Source organism: Epinephelus moara, chromosome 23, assembly GCF_006386435.1.
Source record: "Epinephelus moara isolate mb chromosome 23, YSFRI_EMoa_1.0, whole genome shotgun sequence".
Lineage (NCBI taxonomy): Eukaryota > Metazoa > Chordata > Actinopteri > Perciformes > Serranidae > Epinephelus > Epinephelus moara.
In genome coordinates, this window is record NC_065528.1 from 26,715,151 (window position 1) to 26,725,442 (window position 10,292).

At 43.5% G+C, this 10,292-nt stretch overlaps 1 protein-coding gene across 1 annotated transcript in view; it reads left to right on the forward strand.

Moving 5' to 3' along the window:
* The window catches only part of acss3 (acyl-CoA synthetase short chain family member 3), a 77,009-nt gene extending 68,008 nt beyond the window's left edge, over positions 1–9,001 (forward strand). The window contains exons 10-15 of the mRNA XM_050036753.1: positions 3,751–3,846; positions 4,705–4,768; positions 7,926–8,007; positions 8,348–8,470; positions 8,560–8,659; positions 8,820–9,001. Of these exons, the coding sequence (XP_049892710.1) occupies positions 3,751–3,846; positions 4,705–4,768; positions 7,926–8,007; positions 8,348–8,470; positions 8,560–8,659; positions 8,820–9,001 (647 nt within the window). The remainder of the gene's footprint in view (positions 1–3,750; positions 3,847–4,704; positions 4,769–7,925; positions 8,008–8,347; positions 8,471–8,559; positions 8,660–8,819) is intronic.
* The last annotated feature ends 1,291 nt before the right edge of the window (positions 9,002–10,292 follow it).

The window sequence follows — 10,292 nt, forward strand, 5'->3', positions numbered from 1 at the left end:
AACCTAACAATTTGCAATAGTGCTCCTGATGGATACTATTACACCAAATTTCCTTTGAGAGTTATGACATAACAATTCCTTACGTGTTTGCAAAAACACATAATTCTAGAAACACAAGATAAATGTTGACAGTATTCATGTCAATTTGGCACCAGTATAATCCATAAACTGTATATGTACCAAATTTAAATTTTAGATTTTGTCGTCTCAGTTTGCTACCAGCCTACGTAGGCTAGATGCATTACTTTAGTGGGAGAAGACCTTCGAAATGAGAGGAAAATTAAGATTTCTCACTGAAATAAATGCTTGTTGGTGGATCAAATGCAGTCCAAATTAAAAAAACTGACTCTTGTTTACACCACACCTCCATCAGTTTATCCTCCTTTTCTACAGTCCATAGTACTGAGACTTGTTTTTACGCCTCCCGAGAGTCCCCTCCATGTTTACTGTCTGCCCAGTTTGCTGCTTCCTGTTTGGTGCTTTGTGTATGATAATATTTAACATGTTTGATTTTATTGGAATGTCAAGACAAGATAAAGACTGATTTAAGACAGTTCAGACTGAGTTTTACAACCACCTTACACCAAACATCTGTGATCATGTGAGCGCGCACTAGGTGAGGTAAAACTGATTTTATTCCAACGCTGGAAATTCGTATGGAACAGTGAAATCCTGCCAGTGCTTCACACTACTTCACTGATTGACAGGTGGCAGGAATGCACATGGATGTAACCAATACAGGTTTGGTAAATGTTTTATGAGGAAGGAAATGCTTTCAACATGTTCGTTGGACCCCGAGGATTCAGATCGTGCCTTTTGTTGAGTAACACTGAATGTAAACAAACTTTGTTTACATGTACACTGCACAGGGCAGCTGCAGATGTAACACTGTGGTGGCCAGGCTCTGGATGCAGCCCTGTCTCTCTGTTTGTAGCTGACAGGTGTGTAACCCCGCTGAGCTCCTCTGTTGTGGTAGCTTTCCCTCAAGGTTTAATGAGGACTCTAAAATGTGTTTTTGCGCATCACCGTCGCATCGACCGAGCTGTCATTTGCATAGCAGGCCTGCTAGCTTGAATGTTTTGCCATTGGCCTTTGGCCTCTCAGAAGTCGAGTCACTTCTGCTGTCAGCGCTGCCACCGACTGCATATTTTAAAAGAATACGTGATTGAAACTGTACGCTTCCCCCCTGTGCAATAACACAACTGATTCAGGTTTAGTGCACCTTGCTGCATGAATTTGCATATTAACAGGGGGAAATGCCAAAACACTAGCACCCACAATAACTCAAGCACAATACATGACAGAAACATCATATTTACACTGCATGCACTCCCTATAGAGTAGATGATCTGATTACCTTTTGGAACAGCTCGTGCATACATTTGCATGTTGGAGAAAAGCCGCAGCGCATGAGGTAATTTAGCTGCCTTTGTTTGTTAACCGTATTAGTGTCAAAAAGCCAAAAAGCTGCTTTTGAAATGTGGTCACAAGTCTGATCTAATGTTTAATTGAACAGCCAGTGAAGCTCTCAGTCCTGTCTGTAAGATTAATCTTCCCCCTTTGTGCAAACAGCGTGCACCTGCAGAAAAACACAAGTAAACAGGCAGACGTACCAGAGTGTGAATGTGTGGTAGAAAAGTGATGGGAATCAATCTGTTACAGGTGTTTTTGTGTTGTCTCTCACCTGTTGTGTGAATCTTGGTTAAACCTGGACACTGTTTTCCAATATTCTCGGCTTGTGACTAATGGAGGCAAGTATTTTAAAAATTCGTCCAGTCATTGTGCGTACATTGTACATCACTAGAGGACCCACAAAACAATATTATTACGAAACTTGAGTCACGATACAATATTTTAGGGATTTTTAAATGTATTGCAGGGCCGTAGAAGGGCATCAACCCAGCAGCAGGGCTGGTATCAGCTCCTCTGTGTGAGGAGGAACAGGAGGAGCACTGCCAGAGCCTGACAAAATGACCTCCGGCAGGCTACTGGTGTGCATGTTTCTGACCACACTGTCAGAAACAGACTCCATGAGGGTGGCATGAGGGCCCAACGTCCTCAAGTGGGACCTGTTCTCCAGTTAGATTGGCAGGCATGAAAGAGACGCTGTGCTGAACATTATGCTGCCTGTAACATCATCCAGCATGGCCGGGTGGCGGTGGGTCAGTGATGGTCATTGGAGGGTCGCACAGACCTCCATGTCATAGCTAACAGTACCCTGACTGCTGTTAGGTACCAGGATGAAATCCTCAGAGCGAGTGTCAGACCTTACGCTGGTGCAGTGGGCCCTGGGTTCCTCCTGGTGCAGTGGGCCCTGGGTTCCTCCTGGTGCAGCGGGCCCTGGGTTCCTCCTTGTGCAGTGGGCCCTGGGTTCCTCCTGGTGCAGCGGGCCCTGGCTTCCTCCTTGTGCAGTGGGCCCTGGGTTCCTCCTGGTGGAGCGGGCCCTGGGTTCCTCCTGGTGCAGGACAATGCCCGGCCTCATGTGGCCAGAGTGTGTAGGCAGTTCCTGGATGATGAAGGCATTGATGCCATTGACTGGTCCTCTCATTCCCCTGACCTAAATCCAGTTGAGTACCTATGGGACGTTAAGTATCGGTGCATCCGACGCCGCAGTCGTACCACCGCAGACTGTCCAGGAGCTGACTGATGCCCTGATCCAGGACTGGGAGGAGATCCCCCAGGACACCATCTGCTGACTCACCAGGAGGTCAAACAGACATTATGAGTTGCTGTGATAGAATTCACGCAAGTTGGATCAGCCTGTAATTTCAATGTTTTACTTTGATTTTCGGCGTGATTTTGAATCCAGCCCTCAGTGGATTAATGATTTTGGTTTCCACTAACCGTTGATATGTCATTTTGCTCTCAACAAATTATACAATGTACATCAGTAAGGATTTTCAACTTGATGATTTGAGCAGTATATTTTTACTGCAGTAAAACAAATCTAGTAGACTGAAAAAGCAGCTGATTTTATTAGGCTGCCAAGAGTTTATTGTGTATTTGCAGTATTAATAATTGATATGATAAATAATCGATACTTGGCATCTGTGTATCAACACAATATTGCCACACAAAATAACAGGACCCCTCTGTACAAATACTTGTCTCCATTTGTCACTTAGACACAAAAACGGAGGAGAATAGAGTCCAGATTGAAAAACACCAAAGTTTCCCTGTAAGACAGCAGCTGAGTTAAGTAACACTCTCAGGTAGGAAAAGGAAACATGACAGACAGATGGAAGCATTCGGCTGCATCTTTGTTTTGGTATTTACGACAAGAAACGGACACACACCCAGTGAATAAAAAGCAGGACTGTGTGTTTTTTAAATTTCAGTGTATCATAGAAGGCAGATGCTGATCTCGGGCTGGTCTGCTGATATAATCTCACTTACTGAGCCAGATCGATTCTATTCTTCGTTCTCCGGGTGGGCTGACAAACAGGCAGGTTGTTGCTGTATGTGGAGCACAGTTGGATGGTGGAGTCGGGGAGAACCCATAGGAGCTGTCATAGTTTTGCATAATGTAGGTTAATGCTGCTCGCAGGAGCACACAAGCTCTTTTGATCAGCCCACCATTAGTAGGTGTAGCATTTGCATAGAAAGCAGAAAAGCCAGAAAACTGAGTTGTGTCTAAACTTTGGTGTTAAACTACACATCCACAACTCTTGTGTTTAGACTCAAACTTTCTGGGTCTCCCACACACATATGAATCTTCATGCATCTCTTTTTCTGTGTCTCTCTCATCAGAAACCGGCTCGGCCATCACCTCCTCATGCATTGGTCTGGGGAACTCACTCACGCCACCTGCAGGTCAGGCTGGTAAACCTGTTCCAGGTTACAATGGTAAGAGTTCAATTTTAATATTATTTTCTGCTCATTATTTTAAGATTTTTTGATCTGTAGAATTGCTTCCCTTCAATCACAGATTTAAAGGAGCTTTGTGTAGGATTTTTAGGATATAGTGGCATCTAGAAGTGAAGTTTGCAGACTAGCTAAAAGTCCTCCCATGTGTCAAGGGTGGACTCCTGGTTAGGATTCCTTCAGCGATCACTGTTGAAGAGGTTTTTACCGGGAGACAGATAATCCACAGAGGTCACTTTGGGTGCTTTCACACCTGCCCTGATTGGTTCGGTTCAATCAAACTCAAGTTCATTTGCCCCCTGAGTGCGGTTTGTTTGGGCAGGTGTGAACACAACAATCGCTCTTGCATGCTACCTTCTTGAAGAGGTGGTCAGACCCTACATCTAAGCACACCGGACCGAGACCTTCTTGAAGAGGTGGTCTCTGTCCAGTTACAAACCAACTCTGGTGCGGTTTGTTTGCAGTGAGAACGTGTTCAGACCTGGATCCGAACCAACTGTTAGTTTGTCCGTTCTGAGCTACTGTAGAAGCATGACAGTGCATGGATGAGGACCTGCTTTCTTTATAGATATAAACGGCTCTTTCTAAGGTAGCGAAAACGCGACGATTCTTATTTTCAGGTGATTATACACTAAAGAAAGCAAACTTATTATATGATATTCTGTTTCTGCCAATGTACCCCCTAATCCGACACCCTGGACCTTTATCTCAGAAGTGAAATAGACAAAACTTTGCAGCTGCTTGTCATTCCCCGCAGAGCATTTAATATTGTTGCTCTTCCAGTTTGCCAGTGGGTGATACAGCGCCTCTGAATATGAATGCTCTTCCCTTTTCCACCAGTCACAGTGATCAATGATGACATGCAGGAGGTGAAGCCAAGAACCCTGGGAAATATCGTGGTGAGGTAAGCCGAGTGATTATGTTCACAGCCGTGTGAGCAGCTCCGTCGATGCTCTACCTTTCCTCTGTCGATCGCACATGCAAACACATTTAAATGCGGCATAGATGCACACTCTGATCAAATTTAAACTCCAGTGTTTTAGTCGTTAATCTTGATAAGTCACTGTCGGGCTCCAAAGAGCCTCACTCCTGAATGAAGCGTGTGTCTGTGTGTGTTAGAGAGCCGCCTGTGCAAAGTGGACTTCATCAAAAGCTCCAGCAGTCAACCCTTAGCCCTTTGTGCCGCCTTATCTTGCAGCCTGCTACCTATCTGTTATCACTCTCCAACTCCATTTCCCTGTTCTCTGGAACTGCTGGTATTGACTCAGTGCCAACGCAGGGGATTTCCAAGGAACTCACATGTAGCGCGAACAGTGATGACCTCAGGTAGAGCTGTAAACAGACGGGAACTGCCTTGGCACTGTAGCCTGAAAGTCTGTTTCCACAGCTTCGTAAAATCATAATCAATATTTACAGAGTGAGGTCACGGTAATGTGTTATTGCTTCCAAGCAGCGTGTGGTTTATTATCCAGTAAAAAGATACATGTATATATTATTTTTTAATTACGTTATGTTGCTTTTGTTGCACAACTTATTGTTTCGAGTGCAGCTTCTGTGCGTAGGAAGCGCTCAGCAGTGTGACAGACTGTAAAAATGAAAAGCAGGCAGCCAAACTCGTACATTAGTTGCTTCTTTTGGCTTCAAATAATATTGGAATAGAGAGCGTGCAGATTTTTTGCTGCAGTCATAAACAGCAGAAATGAGGCTTTTTTTTTTATCAGCACTGAATAAGATGTTTGGTGTTTGAATATTCTCTGTGCAGTGAAATGAATCTATGCAGAGGCATGTTTGAGATGTTCAGACTCGGGAAATGGGATCATCTCGGTCAGGACACTGGTCAAGAAGGGGGATTACTGGTGGTCTCTGGATAAACAGAGATTGAGTAACCGAGCTCTCCTGTCTGCCTCGGTGTGTGTGTGCCAAGTCTCAGTGTGTGAGTGTGTGTCAGGCGAGGGGAAGTCTAGCAGAGAGCAGAGGCTGGCTGGATGTCCAGGGAGCTATACATTATTTCCCGAGTAAGGCTGATAGACAGCTCCTTAAATTTGAAATGATTCAAACTCTAGAAGACATTCAACTAGAGAGTCATTTCCATGCAGACAGTGATACTTCATGTTGTGCTTAAAGGTACACTGTGCAGAAGTTGTCAGTTAGTGTTAGTAAACACAACATTCAGACTTGGTCCCTCCTTCCTACACTGCTTTTATGCACCATGGACCATAGAGTGGTTCCCAACTGGTCCAGCCATGAGGTTCAGATTTCTCCTTAGGCCCCAATCACACCGAAAAGCACGAGGGTACTTGCTGTAGCTCTGGTTGAGGGTGAGATGCTGTCAGAAAATAGTTTGTCAGGCACAGGGAAACAGAGATCTGTGTGGGTACATGAGACCCTAATAAAGAGGGTGGGTCATGGGGAGTACCACCAGTTGGTCCAGGAGCTTCTCCTCCATGATGGCCCTTTCCAGGCATATTTTAGGATGACTCAGGGGCAGTTTGACAACATGCTGTCCAACGCAAAACAAGCCATCTCTGCATAGCTCTTCATCCTCTCATTTAGAGATCACCAGCAAATGTGAAAGCCAGCCCTGGATTCTCGGGCAAAGCTTGTTCCAAAACCAGAGTGTAGCTTCCTCTTGGGTACATGCTGCTTGTTCTCTGGGGTCTATACCTTTTTACGAAGTCCTGTCCTCACCTGGGCGCTGTTACTGGCTGAGGGGCTACCCACCCAGAAACGTCCCCAACATAGAGACAGATCACCGTCAAGTCCCGCCCATACTAAATTGGACAACCATTTTATCGCTCTGTGCCAGTAAACCCGGAACTCCGTTAGCGCTTTTAGCACTTCCGGTTCTCTCGTCTAAAAGTCAATACGTTTTTTGAATGGGATTTTAGTAAAATTTCCTCAAATAAGGTCTGTGGTTAACAAAAGCTTAAGCGAGTTTCAGGTTTTGTTCTACAACATAAAACACGTCAGTAAATACCCAACTTCTGATTTTTGAAGCTTTTACGTGTCTTAAAAAGGCGGTTGCTAACAAGTTGCTCAATACGACTACAAACCCTGTCGGGGACATTAAACGTCATCAACCCCGATCAGACGAGAGTGCTGGCAGTCCGCCATTACAGCTTCTTATTTAGCTTAAACAGTCCGATTTCCCCATTTTACAATGTTTTTAAAATAAAACGGCCGAAATCAGTTGAAAGCTTAGTGGCGGTGACGTCAAGAGTCATGCGACCGTGAAGTAGTCATGTAGTCTGTTAAAGCCTAACGTTAGCTTTTTACTTCTGCGATCGCATTTAAGCTTCAAATGCGGTATGAAAGGTGTTCATATGTGAAGATTATCTCGCTGAACAAAACCTGTAAGAATCATAAACTTGTGTTAGCCACAGAGCTTATTTTCTGACATAATCCAAAACGCAATGCAAACATCACATTCACTTTCTCTTCCGGGAACCAGCGCGATGCTAACCTTCCGAGTTTTGACGTCAGCCCTGGCACACTCTGTTGACTTTGTATTTCATTAACGTGCCTCCTTGTCACTTTGTGTGCCAGCAAAAATGCCTGTAAGCTGCTGAGTGGTGGGATGCACCATTTTTATAAGCTCTCAAACTGATGTTCGCAGCTTTTAAGAAGACAAAAGTGGATACAGGTGATGAGGCATCAGTCGGAAGATAAGGGAAGACTGTGGAAACCTCACGTTCAGTATGCGTACAGCAAGCAGACAAACATTTTGTCGATGTTCCAGCCCTTTGTTTCATATTGTGGTTACCGATTGTTTTCCTCTGATGGCGTGGTTTACAGAGTGTAACTGTTTACAGACTGTATCTATTGCAAAATAAGAATAAAATCCAGGCAGAGTTCAGGATCTCTCCAGATAAACACACTGCTACACACTTCTCATGATTGATGATTGAGAGTCTATATCTTTTATTTTATTTATTTATTATTTTTTTTTATGAAATTCCTGTATAGTGTGCCTTTAAAAGGTACTCACGTTTATGGCAGAATCAGAGGGTTAAAGAGAATTATTGATATGAAACTGAATTTTTTAACACCTTTTCCTTCAGACTACCTTTACCACCTGGTGCAGCGTTGTCACTGTGGCAGAACCGCAGTCTGTTCAAGGAGCTCTACTTCACTAAGTTCCCAGTAAGACGTGTCCTCATTTCCTTTTTTATTTTTCATTATTGGACAGCTAATAATTTGCAAAGCGGATTTGATAAATCTCGAATTACTTTAATAACATTTGTATTGTTTGAAGTTCTGTTTAGTTCTCCTTTTGTGACACTGGATTGAATAGTGTAGTTGTGGGTGGTGTGAAATGTGTGGTAAAATGGCGCCCTCCAGTGTTGAAATCTTACATTACAGAGCTACTTGTAAAGACCTTTTAAATTCAAAGTGAGTTGTTTGTCTGTGTTTGGAGTGAAAGAGGCTTTTCTGACTTGCTCCAAACACATCATGTGACCTTTCCTTTCCGTTCAACCATCAGGGTTACTATGACACCATGGATGCAGGTTTTGTGGATGAGGAGGGCTTCCTTTACATCATGTCCCGCTCTGATGATGTCATCAACGTGGCAGGCCACAGGTTGTCTGCTGGAGCACTGGAGGAGGTAGGAGAGTGATTACAGAGGAAGTGACACGAAGGTTTTCCTGACTCTTCTTGGTGGTGTTATCGTGTATGTACGTGTGTGTTTTGCAGTCCGTGCTGCAGCACCCTGCGGTGGGAGACTGTGCTGTGGTGGGTCTAGAGGACACTCTGAAGGGTGTGGTTCCCCTGGCCCTGTGTGTGCTCAAGAACGGTGAGGCATGACAGATGCACTGTGACTCCTGGGGTTTCAGTATTTTGACACATGTAGTTTTTCTCTTTTTTTTTTAAATCACACTCTTCATGAAGTAAGATAAGTTACCCACAAATATAAGACCATAATCAAAATTATTGCTGTGTGCAATAATTCTCAGGTGTGCACAAAAATCAAGAGGAGATCACAAACGAGATGGTGAAGCTTGTGAGAGACAACATCGGACCAGTGGCTGCCTTTAGGAAAGTGCTTTTTGTCCAAGGATTGCCGAAGACGCGTTCGGGCAAGATCCCTCGCTCCTCTTTAGCCAACCTGGTCAACGGCAAACCCTACAAGGTATGACACAGCTGCACTGTTCCCACCACCAGTAGTTTTTCATAAGTCAAATACTGCAGGATAAAATTGCTGAGGGGACATATTGTTTGTGCATGTTTTCGTCGTCCCCTGTGCAAAGATTCACAGCTGCTCAGGGAACAGTAAAGCTCATTTTGCAGTTCAGAATTTGAGTAATGATGGTGCATTAGCAGGCCCTGCACTCATTAAATAGAACTGAGGGCTCATATGGGACTTTGTTTCCTTTAAGTTACTGACTTTATTTTCTGCTGATCAGGTGCTAAAGCCCTCTGGAGAGAAGTGGATGACAAACTGAGAAAACAATAGTTCTTAATATAGTAGTTGTTGTGAAATGAAAATACAATGTTTCCATGGGCCACGCTTTGAGAAGCTGTACTATGATGTCTTTAATGAAATTTTTATGTCACACCAGACTATGCAGCAAAAGTAGCATTTTGAAGAATTTTTATGAAATGATATACTATGTCTTTTTAATGATGGTATACTAGAGTATGTTTAGACCTAAAATACTGTATTTAGAAACATGCTTTATGGCAAAATACATGGAGCATGGTTTTGGCTGACGGCACGGAGGCATGCGCGTGCCCAGGGCCATGCGCGGGCACACAGGTACACACATACAGGTTTCGATCCACAAGTGTTGGAGATAAAGGCTTCCCAGCCAAACTGTGGTCCCAGCGCGCATGCGCAGCTCGCGCTGCTAATGGTGCTGACAGTATGAATGGGTAGATGGACAAAAACGCGAATATGAACAGTAGAAATGTGGGGAAAAATGCAAAAACTGCATCGTGGCTGTCTGCACATGACCAAGATGAAAGACTATATGCAAGTTCAGAGAAGTAAGTCAAAGCAGTGAGGAGGAAAACGGATGATGACAGGTGAACGGACAGACGGAGGGACAGAGGTTTCTCCATTTAATAGTAGGATGACATTTTTATTTCCTTTTTTGCTATACTATTCTTTGACGTTTTTATCAGATTTTTCGACATACTATACTATGATGATTTTATCACTATTTTTGACATACTATACTATGACTTTTTTTTGACATACTATACTATGACTTTTTTGACATACTATACTGTGAGTTTTTTTGACAGACTATACTATGACTTTTTTCGACATTCTATACTATGACTTTTTTTGACATACTATACTATGACTTTTTTTGACATACTATACAATGACATTTTTGTCACTTTTTCTGACATACTATACTATGGCGTTTTTATCAGTTTTTCCGAGATACTATACTATGACTTTTTCGACATAGTATACT